General features: G+C 43.2%; 2 protein-coding genes across 3 annotated transcripts in view; one reads left to right on the plus strand and one right to left on the minus strand.

Annotated features, from left to right (window-relative positions):
- The window catches only part of chrnd (cholinergic receptor, nicotinic, delta (muscle)), a gene marked incomplete at both ends in the record, with an annotated part of 8,794 nt that extends 6,743 nt beyond the window's left edge, over window positions 1-2,051 (plus strand). The window contains 3 exons of the mRNA XM_080543539.1: window positions 45-255; window positions 1,474-1,592; window positions 1,848-2,051. Coding sequence (XP_080399665.1) covers window positions 45-255; window positions 1,474-1,592; window positions 1,848-2,051 — 534 coding nt within the window. The remainder of the gene's footprint in view (window positions 1-44; window positions 256-1,473; window positions 1,593-1,847) is intronic.
- Window positions 2,052-3,619: 1,568 nt separating this feature from the next.
- Window positions 3,620-21,885, minus strand: nup58 (nucleoporin 58; the record flags this gene model as incomplete). Of its 2 annotated transcripts, XM_080542761.1 has the most annotated exons (13): window positions 21,544-21,885; window positions 15,195-15,358; window positions 15,055-15,087; window positions 14,665-14,922; window positions 14,107-14,257; window positions 13,840-13,905; window positions 13,423-13,597; window positions 11,277-11,356; window positions 10,324-10,442; window positions 9,898-9,980; window positions 9,488-9,692; window positions 4,146-4,244; window positions 3,620-3,789 (listed from the first exon to the last, which is right to left on the minus strand). In XM_080542761.1, the coding sequence occupies exons 1-13, from the start codon at window positions 21,621-21,623 to the stop codon at window positions 3,620-3,622; spliced, it is 1,683 nt and encodes a 560-aa protein (XP_080398887.1). In that variant the 5' UTR covers window positions 21,624-21,885. The 2 variants fall into 2 exon arrangements, with proteins under 2 accessions (XP_080398887.1, XP_080398888.1); XM_080542762.1 differs by lacking the exon at window positions 4,146-4,244.
- Between the last annotated feature and the right edge of the window lie 37 nt (window positions 21,886-21,922).

Genomic DNA, 21,922 nt, shown 5'->3' on the forward strand with positions numbered 1-21,922 from the left:
TGTGTATATGATGTATGTGTATATGATGGTTTATTCTCTCCCAGTTCTTCCTGGAGAGGTTGCCCCGCCTCCTGCATATGTCTAAGCCTATGGAGTCGGAGCCTAGCTTGGAGGGGGCTTTGCCGCGGCGATCCAGCTCAGTGGGCTACATCGCTAAGGCAGATGAGTACTTCAGCGTCAAGTCACGCAGCGAACTTATGTTTGAGAAACAGTCTGAAAGACACGGGCTGGCCACACGAGCTACACCCGCCGCAGGTACACACACACAGACACACACACAGACATAGTTACAGACACTCAGACATACTTACAGACAGATAGAAAGGCAACAGACACACAGACAGACCAACTTCTACTGAGCTACAGTGGACAGCCACCCTGACGTTATTCTATAGGATACCTTGATAAACTTGGGAATTAATTTCCCCCTCGATGATGGCAAGCTGTCCAGGCCCCGAGGCAGCAAAGCAGCCCCAAATCACGATGCTCCTCCACTGTACTCTGTACTGTACTCATTGTTGGGATGATGTTTTCATGTTGGCATGCAATGTGTCCTTTTTACGCCATATGTAGTGTTGCGTGTTCTTCCCGAACAATTCAACCTTAGTTTCATCAGTCCAGAAAACATTTTCCCAGTAGCGTTGTGGAGTCTCACGATGCTCTTTGGCAAACTTCAGGCGCGCAGCAATTATTTTTTTTTTTTTTTGAGAAGCGGCTTCCTCCGTGGTGTCCTGCCATGGACACCATGCCTGTTCAATGTTTTACATATAGTAGACTCATGAACAGAGATGGTAGCCAGTTCCAATGATTCCTTCAAGCCTTTAGCTGTTTCTCTAGGGTAACTTTTCTTTACCTCTGAGCATTCTGCATTGTGCCTTTGGAGTCATCTTGACTGGGCACTTCTAGCCACAGTACTAAATCGTCTCCATTTATAGACAATTTGTCTAACTGTGGACTGATGAATATCTCAACTCTTTGAGATTACCCTTTCCAGCTTTATGCAAATCAACAATGCTTGATCATCAGCTGATGCTTCTTGTGAATAGCAAACTCAAAATGTTTGAGTGTTTTTTTTAACTCAGTATGTATCCCTAACCCACACCACCAATCTCATTTCATTCATTCCAGGTTTGCTAACTCTAATTGCTAATTAGCTTTTGTACAAGTCATTAGCCTAGGGGTTCACATACTTTTTCCAATCTACACTGTGAATGTTGGAATGATGTATTCAATATGGACAAGAACAATACAATAATTTGTGTTATTAGTTAAAACCAATTGTGTTTGTTCATTATTGTAACTTAGATGAAGATCAAACCATATTTTAAGACAAATGTATAATGCATAAATGCAGATTATTCCATAGGGTTAATTTACTTTTTCTTGCCACTGTATTTACAGACACACAGATAGCTTATGCTTGGTCAATGTGCTGAATTAAGCTTTATTTTTGGTGTGTGTATGTTTATGTAGCAGTGAAGCCCCAGACTGATGAAGAGGTGACTGAACAGCTGTACTCTGAGATGAAGCCGGCCGTGGATGGAGCCAACTACATCGTTAAACACATGCATGACAAGAACGACTACAATGAGGTGAGAGGGAGAGAAAAGAAGGGGATGGGGCAGAAAGAAAGAGGGTAGGGGAACAATAGAGAGAGAGAGAGACAGGTGGTTGGTTGGTCATTATCGTAACAATACGAGTTTGGGTTAGGCCTAGAATGCAGGAGACCTCAATTCTCTATAGCTATATAATAAGTATCAGTATAAGTGTCAGTGACTGTGAACATAATTCTAAATGAGTTGACGCCTGCTCTTCTCTCTCTCTCCCCCCCTACTGTCTCTCTGCAGGAGAAGGATAACTGGAGTGGTATTGCTCGTACGGTCGACCGTCTGTGTCTGGTCCTGGTCACCCCGGTCATGACCCTGGGCACCATCATCATCTTCCTCATGGGCATCTACAACCACCCCCCACCATTGCCCTTCGAGGGAGACCCCTACAACTACGTGGAGGAGAACGCGCGCTACATTCCCCCTGGAGTAACTGAGGGCTAACTGCCTTACTCAAGGGCACACTAGTAGTGGTGTGGTTTCAGGCGGGATTTGAACTCACAACCTTCCGATCAAAAGTCCAACTCACTAGACCACCACTACCCCTGTAGTATGTCTGATACACACAATTACACTCATATATAGTATACACACACAGTTAGTTAGTTAAACTTACACACACAATCAGGCAGTGCCTACACCTAAACAAGCCATCCCCCTCTCTTTTCACACACACACACACACACACACACAAACCTCTTCCTCAGAGGCCTGGGTTCTGAGTCACTGCATTGGTTTTTACATTGTATGTTCCTTAAATAGCTAGCTTTGTGTGTTATTGTATGTACTAACGATAGTGGGTTTGGACTAACCTGACTGTTACATTCATAATATACAGTACGTGTGTACTTTGAATAAATATACAACCAAAACACACTTATTTTGTGTCGTTCTGACTGAGATGTGCTTATTTCTCCTCATCTTCATATCACTGATCCGGGTCTTGGTTTTGTTACATGGGGACGAGAGCTTGGCAGTAACACCAGTAGGTGGCAGTATTGTGTTGTCCTGGACTGGACCAGAGCCATGCGTCTCCATTTAGGATAAATAGCAGGATTTTGTATGTGGGGATTGGTTGGCAATGAACTTGAAAAGTCCTACATGATCCCTGACAAATAAACCAAATGGTAAATAATCACTGGCTGATGAAAAAAATACACCTGTCCAGGGGTTAATGAACTATGATAGGCAGGCCTTGTGTTTGCGTGTGACAGAAATGATAATAAAAAAAACATTCACACGTAAAAATGTGTATTGCGCTGTTTTGTACTCTACATATCCACTAATGTACATGATAGCCTCCATTGTATGTCTATGGTCATAATACACAAATAATCTAGATGATCCATAAATAATTCACCATCATATTTACACAAAGAAACGAACATCGGGACTTTTATTATCAAACTGCTCTTTGAAAATACAGCTTTACACAGATTCAGATTAATAGAAAAGATGACATCACTAAGTAGACCAGAGAATCAGAATAAACAACTCAAAAGCATAGACATCAATACCCCACCCTCAAAGTCAATTCTACTGAGACAGACACAGAGGAAAACAGACACACTTGTGCATTCATATACACTACACACATGCTGGCGCGCGCGCACACACACACACACACACACACACACACGTTAGAGTACCCTTGTCCAATCCAATCCCTTTCATGTTCTAACATCTAAGAGTATGGGACAATCTGCACGGCCTCTCCTTACACTTCCGTACACAACGCACAGCAGTACAGAAAGTATAAAAAACTAAACAAGGCAATGACCAAACGATTATGCGGGGCGCCTAATCTAAACAAAAAAAACTGGTTTGAATATACACTTGCTTGCTTCTCCCTCTTCCCTTGCGTATAAAAATAAACTGTGATCAAATACCAACCCTCCTCTCTTCACTGATGAGTCTCTCCCCTCCCCAACCCACTGGACGGTCCCTCCCACTCCGGGGTGGGAGTCAATTCCCTTTGCTGCCCTCCACCACCCCCACCCCCTCCAGATGGTCTATCTCTTGCCCCTCTTGTTGCCCACGGGGGGCTTCTTGAGCTGGAGCAGGGGTCCCCCGGTGGCGAAACCTGTGGCGGGGGGGTTGGACACTCCGAAGGTCAGGCCTGCTGAGGCGTTGATCCCCGGGTTGCTGAAGTTGAAGCCTGAGCTGCTGCTGCTGCCGAAACCTGGAGGGGAGGAGGAGGGAAGGACAGAGAAAATGAGATGGAGAACAGAGGAATGAAGACAAATAGGAAGAAGTGGGGGTGAGATTTGGGAAAAGAGAGGGTGGGCGAGGAGTGGAGGAGAGGGAAGAGAAAGGGGGAGGGAAGAGAGGGAAAGAGAGCAGAGGGAGAGGAGGAGGAGAGAAGAAATAGAAAAATGGGGAGTGAAAAAAAATAAAAACGGGGGTTGGTGGAGGAAGCGACGAGAGAGAGAGAAGGGCGGACATCTAAATTAACATTTAAACACAAACTATACTCAGTTATTAGTAGTGATCGGCAAGTCGTTCTGAATACGTCTCGTCCCAGTACTGTGTGTGTACCTGCACTCAGGCTGCCTCCAGAGGGCTTACTGGCCGAGGAGAAGCCAAAAGAGGAGCCCCCCGTCCCCACCCCTGCAAACCCTGGACCACCACCGAACGCTGCAGGAGGGAGAGAGAGCTTAGCCTTAGTAACACACAGACACAATTACACACTATATTGCTACTGCAGAAGAGAAGAGTGGGGGGGAGAGAGAGTTTTGGCTCAGACAGACACACACACCAAGCGAGAGACGAAGCTGTATGGTTGCAGGTCAACTCGAGATGAGTTTTCTAATCAGAGCTGACCAATAGAAACAGAAGAGTAAGCAAGGAGTTGACCAATGTAGAGAGAGGACAGTCAGAGACCTGACCTTGACCACATCCCATAACTACCTACGCCTACGGCAGACGGTATTTCCCATCACTCCCATTCCAGTACCTCAAATCATAGCCACACACACCCCCACCCCTCTATAGCTACCTACACTGTGCCATGTGAATGAGGATATGGGGGGGGGGGGGGGGGGGGGGGGGAAGGAGGAGGGGTTAGACCGAAAGAAAGAGATTGCGAGACGGAAATGGCCAGAGTTAAAAAAGAAAAGGAAAAAAAAAAGAGGTAGTACCTCCGAGGCCTGAGGAGCCCAAGCTAGTGCCCACTCCTGAGGCAAAGAGGGTCCGCAGACCTGGGCCCAGGGGCGCCTGAGACCCTGAGACAGAGAGAGAGCACATGCTTTACTCCTCTGAACCAGTGTTTGATGCCTTACTCCTCCTGTATGTGTGTTACTGATCCAAGTTTCCACTCTCTCTCTCTCTAGCAACATAAAGTGGTGGCACAGAATGTGTGTGTACCCAAGAGTGAAAACTTAATGTAACGTCCTAAATTCCTACAACGCTGAATCAGTGGTTCGGTATTACCTGCTTAATTACACTAGTCCTGGATCTCAGACGCCAGACTAAATACTGAGACAGCCCTTCTATAGAATAAAATAGCGATGGCAGGGATGGAGTGCTTTTGACGGGATGGTCTCCTCTTCGACTACGTTCTCTGTCGCCACCCACCCCTTTTCACCGGACCAGGGTTCTAACAGTATTTCCACGTCTGGCACAATGGAATCATGAAAAGTCAACCCTGCTCGTCGCATTCTGGCAGGCTTAAGCAAACGCTCACAACTACCCAGGTCTGGTGTACTGTAAACACATCCCATAGTTCTACATCTGTACAAGACAAGTGCACACTTAGGGAGAAGGGTAGAGAATTGAGACACAGCTTTCTCAATACATCAACCCTTCCCCTAGTTTGATTATTGTGTATGATGTAGGCTTCTCAACTACATTTCACAAAGAAAGAACAGTTCAGGTCCATGCATTACTGTGAGAGCGGTGTAGAGAGCGGCTAGTTCCTTCACTCAGAAACCCAGCAGTGAACCTGTCTCGTTTCCTTTTTGCTATTATTACATTTGTGTTTTGTGAATTTAGGTATAAATATTTCTTGCATGATTTTAGAGATGCAACTTCATTTTTATTTTTAAAAATTTACTGCATCCAAAATGTTCTTTTTCCAATTAAGTTAAAAGTAATTTCTCAGTCAAAAAGAAAACAAAGACAAGGTGCCTCCTTTAAAATGGATTTATTGTCAATTTAAAGCAATTCCACTTACATAAAACAGAGACAAACAACTTAGGACAGAGCTGATTGTTAGTTCCGAGCTGCTATTGCATTGGACAAAACGGTTTCAAGATTCCAAGAGTGAAGGAACTAGCATGTGGTGAAAAAAACATAAAAATAATAATGCATCTCAAACAATTGTTATTCATTTGTCTAGTTCAAAGGCACACCATATTATACTTATGCATCAACAAGCATTGGTTATATATGATTAAAACACACATCTATAATAAACAAGAGCACTGAAAGAGTTCTATTGGAGATCAGAATTGGCATGTATGGTTGTCGCTCAGTGTTTAAACTGATCCAGAGGGGGAAACCCAGTGATAAGTTACAGTTGGGCCAGCAGGACAGGGGAGGTTAAAAGTCCAGTGTGTCGGATTTGACCATTGAAATAATGCTAATTGGTCATGATAAATTAATAGCAATCAAATAATGAGATCGCATAATAAAGAACGTTCAGTGAAAAGCGCTGTTTCTGTTCCAAAAAGTGCTTTCTATAATCTGGGGTCCAGGCCGAGCACTGTACTTAATGTACACCCATTTACAATTTGATTGTTTACAAGGTTATGCTCATATTGCTGCCAGGAAAGTTCATTGCAGCCACAGAGGGCAGCACTACAAACTGGACCTTTAATGGGCATCAAGGACAATGAACCCAACAATAATAACCTACATTTACACTTGTGTAAAGATTTAAATGCGTTTATGGCACTCATTTTGATCTGTTTTTACAAATCCTAATTGAATGAAATGTCGTACCACAATAATACAGCACAGTGTTTAGTTTTAGTCCTTAAGGCCCAATTAGCCATTCCCTGCTTAGTTTTCTGCCTGGTCTTTAACCACTCAAACAAAAACACACAAAAAAACAAACCCCTTTACTCTTAGTTTTTTTAGCTATATTGAAGGGTGTGTGAGAAATGAATTTCGCCATATTGCTGTCACCCATCCCATTCCATAAGCTCTGCAAATTCTGAAGAGGCAAGGGGGGGTTTTGGACAGGGACAAAAACAACCCATGGACAGTCCATTGGGACTGAGGGCCGTTGCACATGACACAACCTCGTCTGATCTCCAGTATTCTCTGTTCACCCTTCCCTCCCACCCAATAACAGTGTTGTACTTACAAGCAACTCCCCATGGTTCTCTGGACACTGACTGTCTAAAAAACAGTCCGTCATTGCTCTGAACACAGCCTACCCTCCGTGTTTACAGCCCAGTACACAGTGGTACACTCCACCAAGCCAGTTACAAAGGGATCATACCATCTGTGTGATTCGTGTAAAGGTCGAACAGGACTTCAACAAACAAGACATTCAAAACAGCCCTGTACCTAAGCACTGTCAATCTAACTAGAGAACTTTTAGAACAGCCCATGAGTTCTGGAACAATCACGTCAAGTTGTCCAAGACAATATCAGAGTTCTAGAGTCATAACAGAGCTCTGAACAGTCCAAAGTTCCAGGATAATGTCTGAGGAGTTTCTGGAACATTAGGTGGTGGACTCAAGAGTCCGGAGCAGCAGTTGGTTGATCTCAGAGCACAAAATGGCCGACTCACAGTTGGAGACTGCACTAGTAGTGAAACACTGATTTTTGGCACATAATTATCACACTGGCCTAGCCCAGTCGATATGAGCAGCAATTTCACTCTCTCCTCAGCTCACCTAGTGAGTGACGTAACACTGTAGCCCTTTCTGTTGAACAGGATCAAGTCAAACAAAAGATCTGTTCTAAAAACTACAGTTGGGCCTGGACTGTCTTCAAGGTAGGCAGGCCTTTTGTTCCTACCCAGGACCAACACATCTGATTCAGTTAATCAATGCTCCTCTCCAGGACAGAACCACTGCTTTAGAGGTACAGAACGAACCCTACTCAATGCCAACACAGTGAAGGAATCTCACTATGGCCCATACCAGCATTGTCAATAGCCTCATTGTAATTTCTGATTATTGGTGTATAATCAACAATCAGACTTATAATACTGTTAAATCACTATAACTCTCCTAATGATAAGGTTATTGTAAGATGCATAGTTAGACTCATGGGAAAAGTCAGGTATGACTGTCTGGTTAGACTATTCTATACAATGGCACGCACGCACACGCACGGTTCAAAAAGTAGTATTTTAAATCTTTCTATTTCTAAATAATAATTTTAAATACTTAGCTGTGCTTGATTGAGTTTGTCTGGCACAGTGGGACCAATGGAATAGTCCCAAAGTGACGTGGCTCAAGCAAAACGTTCAAAGTATTTCACAATCACAAACACACAAATTATTTTGAATTGAGTGTATAAACACGTGGCTGGCTATGTTACTTGCTCGCAGAGCAACTTCAAAGATGGCCACCTTAGCTACCAGAGCCCGCCATTATTTCTGTGCCAGCTCTGTGGAAACTGAGAATGAGGCCAGTGTTACAAAAAGGAATGACTTTCAACACTTAAAATGTATAACTTCTAAAATAAAATAAAAATACAAACACATTCAACAACCTCTGATACTATACATCGACTTTACACTTTAGCTCACATGGTTCATTGTCAAAAAAATGTCCTGAATCTGATAAATATCAATCAAAGGCCAAAAATGCCCAAAAAGATCTTTACATCCAGTCCATCATATGCAACTTTAGAAATAGGCCTGCTGGTCTGGTGAACGGAGCAGGGTGGTCTGAAGGTGTGGTATTTACGAGAGAGAGAGAGATAGAGAGAGAGAGAGAGAGAGAGAGAGAGAGAGAGATAGAGAGAGATAGAGAGAGAGAGAGAGAGAGAGAGAGAGAGAGAGAGAGAGAGAGAGAGAGAGAGGGTGGAGCATGAATCGAGGCAGATTGCTAACGCACAGTGAGAGCTACATTACCGCTTTAACCCCACCCCCCCCTTTATCCTCCAGAAAACAAACAGAAAACTTGTAGCTTCCAACCAAACCTATCAGTCATTAAGTATATTCACCACATTCAAGCACCAATTAAATAAGAATGAAGAGCCTAAACTCATATTAAATAAGAATGAAGAGCCTAAAATCATGCCAGACATCACATGATTTGCGGCAAGCGCTTGGCTTGACAGAAGGTCCCGGCGTTGCTTGTGAGGAACGTCCGGGGATGTTGAACTCTGGGCCGACTACATTGAACATCCTCCATCGGGAACAAAAATGGCTTGCCCAGGCACAACGCCATCTCATCTGAGAGACGGGAGTTCTCTAATCTCATCTCTCCAGATGACGCAGCAGCAGCACTCTACAGTCTCATGTTAGGTCCTACTACCCCTGCGTTACCCCATAAGGGTAGGGTTAAGTGCTTCTCAGAGATAGAGAGAGAAGAGGGGCGAGAGAGAGAGAAGAGAAGTAAGACAACCTGAATAGATGTTCTCTCTAATTGGCAGCAGACTCAGAGGTGGATTTGGGTCCTTCACCCTGGCAACACCGGGCTAGAGAACCGATCTCTATCACACGTACATATTAGCGACACCACCAGAGAATCAAGAACAGGACAACTATACAGGATTTTGGCACCAGCTAATGTTTTTTCTTTTATTATTATTCCTTCTGTCCCTCCTTCACCCTCCTTGGCTGACTCACTAACTTAAGAGTGAAGGTCAGAAGGCCAGGCCAGTTGAGAGGCAGCAGGGTAGGGAAGGGGGGGGTCAGGGTGGAGGGGGGGGGGGGGGAATGTTCTAGAACTTGAAGGTGGCGGTCAGACCTGGGGCAGGCTGCTGCTGCTGCGTCAGCGTGGCTGCCATGGCGACCGCCGCCGCGTTGGGCATGCTGCCGAAAGGAGCGGGCCCCGTGGTGAGACGCGGGCCGCCACTCTGCCACTTCCTGTTGGCTGCCCGCTTGGTTTCGAAGACGTCGGTGGAGTCCTCCAGGAAGGCCCGGCGGTAGCCAAGGTACTGGTGCTTCAGGATCTGAGGGTGGGGGGGTGAGGGAGAAGAAGAACGTCGACAACAGGGACGAGTAAGGGGACCTGACTAGTCGGACTGTCAATGGGAAGCTAGTCAGAAAGGTCCTTTTTGTGTCCCACAGCTACAACTGGCATTGAATTATATTAGACCCCCCCCATGCAAGTCTATGGTGATAGTGTGGAGTAAATGTTGAGCAGGTTGGACTCACCTTGACGTTCTCATGTACAGATTGCAGCTGGGCAGCCAGGGCCACAAAGGTCTGGTACAGCTTCTGCATGGCCAGGGACAGATCTGGAAAACAAAGAGAGAGAGTGACACAAATGGAGAGATTCCATACGTACACAGGCTTTCAAAGCTGAGGAAAAAATGTGTTTCGACAGATCAATTGTGATCTGTCTCTAAGGTTAGACAACTTGTCAAATGTGCCACATTATAAAAGGGACTCTCACACTCATCGTCATAAAAGCCAAACACCAATGCTATCGCTTGTAACCAAAAAAACACACGTACTCTGCCTTTGCTTTCTTACATGGAAGGGGATAATCATTCAATCATCAAGTCAGATAAAACCTTCACCAACCTTCGTGTGTGTGTGTGTGTGTGTGTGTGTGTGTGTGTGTGTGTGTGTTGTTACCTTGTGGGGTGATGTGTGCTCCACTGCCCTGTGTTGTGAGGTGGTTCTCCAGCTCCTCTATCTGCTGCCTATACTGCTGCAACTGAACCTCAAACTGCTCCACCAGCCCCCTGAAGTAACTACAGACAGGCAGGCGGGGGAAAAGAAACAATTAGATTAGACAATCAATGGTAGTAGTATTCACTAGTACTGTAGAATCCCATGATGAGACTATTAACTCATTGACTGCCAAAGACGGCAATTGGCGTCTTATAGAATAGTAACGTTGACTGCCAAAGACGCCAATTGGCGTCTTATAGAATTTTTTTTTTTTTTCGCGGGGATCGCGTTATTGACATGTTCTACACCTAGCGAGTGAATTTCAGACTTGGGTGTAATGTATTTCGGTCCCAGATGGGGGCAGTAGTTCGATAAAAGCCTGGAGAAGGAAGTGGCTTGCTGTGGGTTGTAGTAATGGCGAAACGGATCAGGGTATGTGCCAAACGCGGCGCGGAGCATTGCGGCGCGGAGTATTGCGGAGCAGCGCGGCCATCGCGCGACTCTTCAAACAGTTCAGAGTCGGATGATACAGAAAAAGTGCAGAAAAAAAAAAAAAAAAAAAAGTTCTGCAGAAAAACCTCGTTTTCTCTGTTTATTGGTCAAAATCAGGTGTTTTTGCTGAAACCACCCTATGTTCTACGGCCGATTTCTAAACACTCAAAGAGGCTAGAAACAAACTTTCTTTTTCTGATGAAAGAAGAGAGTCTAAAGTTTTGGTAGATATGTTCAATGTTTATGTAGTCCGAAAAAAGTCAATATTTGGTGGGTCTTCAAAGTTCAGCGAAAATGCCCCAAAAGTCTGGCAGTGTGGAGCTCTCCGCTCTGAACATGGCTGGCAGTCAAAGAGTTAAGACAAAAATTATGTAGGGTGTAGGCACTGGTTTTACATGGGTATAATGACGTTGACTACTCACTCAGAGGGGGCTGTGTTCTCGTGTTGGAGCCCTGGAGGGGTCTTCTGAGTACGTATCGCTATGTCCGCATTCTTCAGTTCCTGGGAGGGAAAGAGATTGGGAGAGCCGGGGAGGAAGGAGGGAAAAGGGGACGGTTATTCTCAAATGTGACTTCTCGCTAACAGGTGACTAGGTGATATTTAGCGAGCATATCAGTTTAAATGATGATGATACAACCTCGGTCTAGCTAAGGACTAGAGGAGAGGGCAGAAGAAAGATGAGAGGGCACAAGAAGAGAAAAGGGCAGAAGTAGAGAGGAGGAGGAGAGGAAAGAGGAGGAAGAGAAGAGGAGAGAGACAGTCTATTTTTGCCAGACAAAGGCAATCAAGATGGGATCTTCCCAGGCGTAAGCCATGGCTCTACCACACTGATCATGGTGAGTCTATTCGGCATAGGGATATGCATAACTAAACATTTTCATGGTCGATTAATCAGTGCTTAGCCAAATGTATCAATCGTTAGTCGCTTTGGAATAAGGCTGCTAAATGCCAAAAATGTAAATGTAAAAATGTATGTGTGTATCAGGGTTTCCGTTAACCGGTAATTACCGGTCTTTGTCCGGTAAAATTGATTGAAGTCCGACAAAATGAAAACTCGTCGGACATTTATGTCCGGTGAAAATAATTCCCTCTAAGCACAATTTGAATACAATTCGCTAAAGTTCACATTCTGATTCCTTCTATTTTAAAAAAGACGAATATATAGGCTATGTATTTCTTTTATTATGATATGATTTGACACCGGCATGATGATGTCTCCTAATGTGTAGGCTGCCTATGCGAAACAGCGGTTGTTTCCGGTGTGCGCTATAACTCGTGCACAATCGAGTCGAGGCAGAGAGGAGGATAGCGATGTTTCTCTCTGTGATAGTGTGATTATGCAAGCCTTTTCTGAAAGGGATGAGAACCCGATTGTTTCAGCTTCTCCCAGGGAGAAAGTGGTAGAGTTACCATCCTCCCCGAGTCCTACCATACCATCCGCTGACAGCCTATCTCTCCCGGTAACCGGCGAGCGATTGCGTGTCGCTCAAGTAGCTGATCAGTCATTAAACAAATGTTTTTTACATGCAGCTAGTGAGGAATCTGAAATAGGGGGCAACGTAGTTTATTTCCTTAACGATGGGATATTAATGCGTAAATGGTCTCCTCCTAATGCAAATGGTTGTGAGTGGAATACTGTAAAACAAGTGGTTGTGCCTGTGGGTTATAGACAACAGGTGTTATCTGTAGCACATGAGAGCCAGTGGTCAGGACATTTAGGTATAACTAAAACTTATCAGCTGATATTGAAACATTTCTTTTGGCCCGGACTGAAGGCGGATGTTGCCAAGCACTGCCGCTGTTGCCATACTTGTCAGATGGCGGGTAAGCCTAATCAATCCATTCCACCCGCACCATTGCATCCCATTCCTGCTATAGGGGAGCCATTTGAACGTGTAATAATTGATTGTGTTGGACCTTTGCCTAGGACTAAAAGTGGAAGTCAGTATTTGCTCACTACTATGTGCGCTGCTACTCGTTTTCCCGAAGCTGTTCGGTTGCGTAACATATCAGCTAAACGAAATGCGTTCCCAACCAGCGAGACCTGGTTATAGAAATGACGTTGTTTTATTGATAAAAAAAGGGTCAAACTGGAAAGAGAAAATAGAAAACTCACATTAATCCCAAACAATTTAACAAACTTCAGTTAACGTAATGTGGAGTCCGTTCATTGATCGATGCTGTCTGTTCAGTTCCCAGAGGCGCCCGTTCAGCGCTGGACATATAGCGCGCATGCGAATCATGTTATATTATTATATATTATATAGCTCGCATCTAATCGTATCGGATGAGAAATAGACATTAAATGGCATATATAGGCCGCTACACAACAGTAATCACCGCGACAAACAGCTATATTAGATTTGGAAAAATATATATATAATTTTGAAAAAAATTATTTTTATTATATTTTAATATGTCCGGAATATATCACGTTTGTCCGGTAAATCGAAATCTTCCCGGACACGATGTCCGGCGGCAATTTTTTCTAACGGAAACCCTGGTGTGTATATGACTTAGGGAGAGAGAGAGAGAGAGTGTGTGTGTGTGTGTGTGTGTGTGAGAACCTGTGCAGTCTCCAGCTTCAGCTTTTCTATGGCCAGGGCGTTCCTCTGCAGGCCGCTAGCGCTGACAGACAGCAGCTGTTTGAGGCTCTTGATGTCGTCCTGGACCTTCAACATGGCTTTAGAAGACATCCTGCTGATGTCCTCCTGAACCTGCTTCTGCTCCTTCACAAACTTCCTGTTGGGGAGGGGAGAGAGAGGGAGGAGGGGAGAGAGACAAGAGAGGAGGGGGTGGAGAGAAGGAAAGCAGAGGAAGAATTGAGAGATATCACTCAACAACACAAACATGTTGAAATAACACTGCTTTGTAGCCATGGTCAAAGACATCAACCCTGTATTGTGATAATGCATCTTCACATTATCATTATCACACACACACAAAGGTACAACTGACGTCATGTACAAGACCGCACAACTTACTGAAAATTGTCCACATCTTGACAAATTACTGGAGGCAAGTTCTCATCTTTCAAAGCCTTGCTGTCCCTGAGAGAGAGAGAGAGAGAGAGAGAGAGAGAGAGAGAGAGAGAGAGAGAGAGAGAGAGAGAGAGAGAGAGAGAGAGAGAGAGAGAGAGAGAAGAGACAAAGTTCAGACAGAGGCAACTGATCCCACCGACGATAACTGTGGAGGACAGACACACGGTGGCCTCCCATTGGTCCAGAGGCCTGTCAGTCAGTGGGACTCACTCTGGTCTGGCCCCGGAGGACTTGTCACTCTTCTTCTCTGAGGAAGTGTTGAAATCGACTCCGCCCAGTCCAAGGCTTTGTGCGGGGGCTGCCGTGGAGATCAGGGAACCTAACGTTAACCCCCCTGATCCAAGAGTGGGCTGACCCAGACCTGAGACACGCAACACACACACTCGTTAGAAAATGGACTCTCACTTTTATTCACACAAAGTAGTTCATTAAGTGGAGAAAGCAGAGCAGGTAAAATACATTATAACTAAAAAAGAGAGGATAGCAGAGGATAAATAGTGATGAGAGAGAGAGAGAGAGAGAGAGAGAGATGGGTACAGAAAAGGAGCGGTGATAAGAGGACATAGATCTATAGAGATGTAGGAAGAAACCCTGAGAGGAATCAGGCTCAGAAGGGAGCCCAAAATCAGTCAAGAAATAATAATTAACAAGATATATGTCTACAGGAAAGATTTGCTTCATGAAGTAAATGGTGTGAGGCTTTGCTTCATGAAGTAAATGGTGTGTGTGGCTTTGCTTCGTGGAGTAAATGGTAATGGTGTAGCGCACCTGTAGGCATCGTGTTGGAGAACAGGCTGGAGCCGAGCATCCCGAGTCCCGTGGGGGCGGTGCTAGCTGCCATGCCCCCGAGGTTGAGGGCAAAGCCGCTGGAGCCCTGCAGAGGGGCGGTGGACGTGAGGGCGGAGCCTAGCGTAAGCCCCACCGCTGCTGGGGCAGCCTGGGTCAGGGAGAAGGGTTGGGCCGTGGCGGAGGGTTTGTTGAAGGCCAGGCTGAAGCCTGTGGCGGCTGTGGCGGCAGCAGGAATACCTGTGGGGTGCAACAGGGGTGAGTTTCGTCTGCTCTACATTTGTAATTGTTTCCATGTTTACCTTGGGTGGCTTGAAAGGCAGCTAACAAATCAAAGTAATTAAGTTCTCTCCAGTTTGGCTCAAAACTCACCTAATGTTAGTCCTGTGGTAGGTGCAACAGCGCCTGCATCAAAACACACACACAAGTTGAGAGTGAGTGAGTGAGTGTGTGAGTGTGTGAGGAAGTGAGGGAGTGAGAGAGTGAATGAGGAAGTGAGTGAGTGAATATACCTTGGGCAGGTGTATTGAATGAGAAGCCCCCGGTAGGTTTCTGGGCGAACAGGCCTCCCCCTAGGCCCATAGAAGCAGTGGTGGTGGTTAAGGCAGGTGTGGGAGCCGCGATGCCCAACGCACCCCCTAAAGTGAAACCTCCAGCAGCTTGGGCAGCAGGGGCACTGCAGAGGGGGAAAATAGAGAAACTTTCAAGGTACAAAATCTCCTTCACAAAGCTATGCAACATCACCACCAGAGTCAGCATGACAGTGAATGCATCTATTGCTACGTATGTCAGAATGATTGCTAATATTAGGGCCGTCCCAGACTACGATTTTTTATACAAATTAAATCCATACACATAGTATAGCACACAATATATATATTTTATATATATATTTAATAAAAAATAAACATATTTTTGCTATTCCTTCTAAATTGCTGTCCATTGTATTTTGTTTGTATATGGGTTTCAGTGTTTCCTCCAGGAATTTTTACAATGGTGGCGGGTGGCGATTTTTTCGCGTGCACGCGCATGAAACGCGCACGCGCGCTCAAAACAAAGTTTTTTTTTTTTTTTTTTTTTTATCACAGCCAAAACTAGAGGATGGCCCAAAAAAATAAATAATGAATATACAGAATATAAACTTGTGACTGACAGTCACATACACACACAAAGATCATATAATACGAAGTAGGCCTACATGAGCACAAAAGCGGCTAACGTTACTGATTAACTGTTTACTGTAGTGCAGAGAGATGGTAGTCGTAGGCGGCGTATCAAATGACAAAGCTAAACGTTTAATGAAGGACATGAACGATTGTCAACAACACACTCAAGCATGCCTGGATATTTGTAAGAACTCTCGCGAGATTTATCAGACTAAACCTGGATTTTCCCTTTAGCGATGTTGATGGAATACCCCCCGGATGTCACTACGGTGGCCTGTACACAATAACAATAATACCACAGTTCACATTTAGACCAATCAGGAGCCCTTGTGTCACGTCGTCAACTGAATGTCATTAATCTGATTTTGGATCAGTGGTTAGAGAGAGATGGGCGTGGATTTAGGTGCACTTTTAGTCAACATCCATTATAGCGCTGATCTAGGATCAGATATATTTTAATCAGCTAAAATGTGTTTTTTTTTTTTTTTCGAGAACTTTTTTTTTTTTTTTTTTTGAGAAATCTTAATGGTGGCGGAGGAAATTCCATCGTGGCGGCCCGCCACGATGAAATGCATGTAGAGGAAACACTGCGGTTTATATGCTTAATTGGTTTATGGGGACACACAATTACAATTACAGACACTTATCTGATTTGTTTGTAAACCAGAAGAGAGTTAGTCAGTTCACCATAAACAGCTAAGACTCAGAATCCTGTTACATCTTAATTAATTGAAATAGTACCTCAGGAAAGGGTGCGCATATACGACACACGTGAAGCATTTCTGCGACACGTTTCTGTTCACTGTTTTCGTTCCCTCATCGCTGTATTCAATGCCAAAACCAGAATGAATGACCCCACAAAGCAGATTTGTAGCAATTCTTGTAGCAGTTCTCAACTCCGCTAGCCATGAACAAACATTTGAACAAGAAGCAACTGTGTTCCAGACCAACTCGACCTCTGAATTTGAATGAAACGCAGCATAAACCAAAAACCGCCACGGTTCACGAGTGTATTGAACCGTGGAAGGTGAACCGTACGGTTCAATATAAAACCGTGAACCGTTGCACCCATAATTTCCAGGGCATGATATTGCACAAAAAAAGTATTAGTGCATTAGGGTTAGACGGTTTCCAATTTTGTATACCGTTAAACCATTACCGAATAAAACCCTGGTTTTCAGTTAAACCGCAGGATTCAAAATGACATGGTAATTTGGTGGTAGGGCTTTGACGGTGCCGGCAATAGGCTAGGTGCACGATCTCACTACTTCCTGAAAGGCAACTGGTATGAACATATCCTGTCTCACTCTATTGGTTTCATTGATTAATCAGCTGTGCGGTAAACCGTTGGAACACACAGTGCACAGCTGATTAATCAATTAAACCAATAGATGAGACAGGATATGTTCATACCAGTTGCCTTTCAGGAAGTAGTGAGATCGTGCACCTAGCCTATTGTTCATGTCGAACAACGTGAAAACACCAGAAGCACAGTCGCAACACAATTAGGCTACTTCATTAGTTTCACAAATATACGTGGAAAGGCACACTTTAGTAGGCTACACCGTACATGAAAATATATGGAACACATAAAAAACATGAAACACTCCTACCTAGCTCCGCTTATCAAGGGTGCAAGGAAGATCTAGGAAGAACGACATCTTGGAACAGTATCTTCATTGAACAAACTGCTCTTTCATTAGCTTGGTTCTTACGCAAAGTTTCAACTGATGCTCAAGGTATTTCAGTTTTCGAATACTGCTCAATAAATCACTGAAATATTTTACTTAGAATTATGCAGTGTACATAGCCTACTTCAAGCTTTTTATAAAAACCACATGCCTCTTATTAAATCAACGTGACTCTGACTTGTCTTGAACTGCCAAATTTATCAACAAAGAAAACTATCAAAAAAGTATAAAAAAAAACTATCATAAAAGTACCCATGGTAGAGCTGTCAAAATATACAGCTTTCAAAATAAATGTACTTATCCCCCTGTGGATAAATACAGCATTTTACATTTGCGGTCACAGTGATTGCGTATCCTTCTGAGAAGGTTTTTTACAAAACGTTCATCATCTCGTCATCTCATCGTCATCACTTTCAATAGCGTCTTCAACCACAGACATAGCAATTTATGACAGTATTGACAAAAAAACAAATATGTGTTACGGTACAAAACTAGGGTTAGGTGCTAGGGTGCTACGGTTACATACACCGTAACATATATATATATATTTAATGGATTTATCTTTTTTTCGTAACTTAGTATAACATGCATTTCTCTCAAGATTTATGTAGCCTAATGTACAGAGTCACTATAGTATTTATGAATAGGCAAAATATAATTATTTAACATTAGGTAGCGCTGTACAACTCGATCATTAAAATGAAATCACAGAGTACATTTTCACACCGTAACATTTCATATAGACCCTAGTATAGAATATAGTTTTCCCCTTCAATTGCCTCAGCTCCCTCCACCCACACACAACCCCACACACCCTCTGACCTAGCTAATCTGAAATAAGCCATTCGTCTCTGCTGTAAGTGCAATAAACAAAACAGCCGCCCAAAGTGCTTAACGGATAAAAAACACTAGTAAAAGAAAACAACAAAGAAAAATACGCTAAAACAAGGTGCAATACAAAATACAGGTGCAGAAATAAAAGTGCAGAAAAGTGCAGTGTCGGGAGGCAGGCTCACCTCGGTAGGTAAGTGATACATGGCTTGTAAACATAATTTAATTTTAGGACGTGTTCAAAAGCAAGGACTGTGTGATCTAATTATGTGTAGTTATGTGTTTTTAGCATGTTGATGTTCTATCAGCATGTTGTGATGTTATTAAAATACAGTTAGACCTTTGTAGCTATGTGCTTTGTTAGCCTCTAGCTGTTAGCAGCGTTTGCTTCCGGTTTCAATGACAGCCAGTTTAACCCTATATGTGCCTGACGTCTAACAACATTCAAATGACTAACTTCATCATCTTTTTTGGGATTTCAATGTATGACACATCATTTGAAAGCTTATGATCTGTAGTTCCAATCAACAACAAGTCACATTTGAAAGTGTTTATGTAATCTTTTTACATTTGAAAGTGTTTTGTTTATATATATATTTATATTATACAATATACCAGTCATATTCTGGAATGTGTCTAAATGTTAAAGTTCCATAAGTAACAGTTTGTAAATAAATAGTAGCATAAAAAAAATATATTAAAAAAAAAATGTACCGAAACCGAACCGTGACCCAAAAATCGAGGTTCATACCGAACCGTGGAACTGAACCTTTCATACCGAACTGTGCAACTGAACCGCTGCACCCCTAATTGCGAGAGTTTAAAATATGTGCTTTAAGGAGGGTATTGTAGTGCCAAGAAACGGGAGTCGTAGGGGCGTATCAAATGACAAAGCTAAACGTTTAATGAAGGACATGAATGATTGTCAACAACACACTCAAGCAGTAAGTAGAACTGAATAAACAACTCGGGTACCACGCACTAAACTGTCCGTGCGGAACAATACTCCCAACCCATAGTTCTGTGGGTGATGTCAACCCACCACAGTATTAAGTTATTTAACATGATGGCATACATTAACATGTGAATATTTAAAAAATAAGTATTGTTGTATTTTGTATTGTGCAGCCAAAAAGGCTATTGTAAATCTTTGAGCAAGTAACGTACCGTACCCTCAAAGATCTACGATAGCCTTTTTTGGCTGCACGGGGTTGCCATATTTGTAATCTAGCACGACTGAATGACCAGCCAAATTGTACACACGTTGTATAGACTGTCCACTGAAAACCGGACATCTGGCAACCCAAAATGTATATTTACTCTACTGTACGTTCATTTACCGGTAACGTTATACAACTTACAGCCAACATGGACGATGACAAGCTGATGACACTAATTCAAAGCCACAGGGAGCTCTTCGACCCCAGGTATGAGTGGTATAAAGATACGATCAAAACTGACCAAGCTTGGAGAGCAATTTCTCTGGCAATCAGATTCTCTGGTAAGTTACGTTACCCGAGTTAATTAACCAACGAAAATGTATGTCTTAAGACAGCGATGTGTGTCACAAGTTAACCAAGTAATTTATTTAACCATTGTGTCACCATTAATGTATAAAATGTGGGAAGGCGTGTCATGCCACATAGCTACACGGCCCATCTCATATGGGATTACAAGACACATAATAATAATAATCAAGCATGTAAGCACAATATGCCCAGTTGTATATCGTAGAAATTGTGGAAGCAAGGCAAGCAATATTGGGTAGGATCGGTGGTGTGAATTGACAATCGAATGTTGTCGTGCGACGTCGGTCGCACTCCGTGTGCATTGAGAAGCGATTGTTGTCGTAGAACGTTGCATCGCATGTCGTGTGCATTGGGCTTTATTCTGAATATCAGCACTCCCTCTCGTGTGATATTGCTTAAATCACACATCAATTACAAGGCCCGCGGGCCAGACACGGCCTGCAACGACTTTTAACCCGGCCCGCCAATAAATTCTGACCAATATTTTAATGTGGCCTGTGCGCTGGTGTTTAAATTAAGTCTGTGACAATACAACATTGAAACGCGGTTTCAGAGAACTAATAAATGCTATTTTGCTTTATTAATCAATGCTGGTAACAAAGACGGTATTTGATACTTTGTTAGACAAAAGTGCAGTTATCATTTTATACATTGTTCAGCACTTGATAAATACTATTTTGCTTTATTAATCAGAATTACCCACAGACATGGAAAAAGCAAAAATGTTGATGGTTATTTGATAGTATCTGTGCATCCATGCAATATTTTATTTATTTAGCTAAATACAGTTACTAGCCTACTTATATTTCTTCAATATCATTGTAGCCTACTAAATGTCTGGCCCCAGATTTTATTCACAAACCTCAGCCTGGCCCTCAGTAAGTTTGAATTTGACTTAATACAAGTATCTTACCCCATAATAAAACATATTTGACTATTTTACTATGATTACAAACAGGAACATAAACAAACTCAGTAGCCTACAGCTTCATTTGACTTCTGTCTATGAATGTGACAGTTTCTGTGACATTTCTCCAACCCCATTCCTCAGCTTTATGTTGCCTAGTGATGGGGCTGACGTTTGTTGTTTTTCGAATAACGGATTGTGGCTTTAAATCCTTGGGCTGCTTTCAAATAATAATAATAATAATAATAATAATAATAATAATAATAATAATAATAATAAACCTTTATTTGTATAGCCCTTTTCCAATAATACTGTCAAATAAAGCTAGGTGACAACGGATCAAATGAGCAACACGACTATGCAAACACCTGGCACAAATCCATGGAGTGCTTTCAAACAGGCCAATAGTAATAATGATCTCCAATTAAGTAATGTAAAATAATATTAATTAATCAATGAAAGTGTATAGGAAATACTTGTAAATGTCCAGTCTCCAGAATGGCTACGTTCCGGCCACGGGTCTCCCAAGCATTATTTGAGAATAAATACAGCTATTTTGTACTGTTCCAAAACCCAGCTACTGGAGCACTGTGATGCCATGCTTTCGTACAGCCATACTGATCTCAACCAGGTTGTTCATTCTGCATTACTGAACTCACATAGACAACCTTACTACCAGCAAAACGCACCAGTAGCCCAGCATGGCTAGTAAACTAGTTGTAGTTAGTAGTGCTTACCCGACCGCGGCCCCGAAGGAGAATCCTCCGCCAGTGTTCGCGGCCCCCAGAGTCCCGGCTCCAAAGTTAAAGCCTGACATCTTTCACAAACAGTCACGAATCCAAATGACAAATCACACTAGACGTTAGTTAGCCCGTTTGCTAGCAGGCTAACAAGTGCCCGCGTGGAGGCCCGACCCTTAACGCAAACCCAATCATCTCACAGGAAGACGCCACGCAAGATGAGCTAAACTAATCAACCGCTTGATAACAACGTTTAAGCGATCAAATAAATAAAACACTAAGCCTGTGTGGTTACACCTGTACGCACGTTTCCTTTTCGCAAGACAAGCGGCTACTTTCTGTTTTCTATTCCGCGCTTTCCCGGTAGCAACTATCC

The sequence above is a fragment of the Nansenia antarctica genome, assembly GCF_963989245.1.
Source record: "Nansenia antarctica genome assembly, chromosome: 12".
Classification (NCBI taxonomy): Eukaryota; Metazoa; Chordata; class Actinopteri; order Argentiniformes; family Microstomatidae; genus Nansenia; species Nansenia antarctica.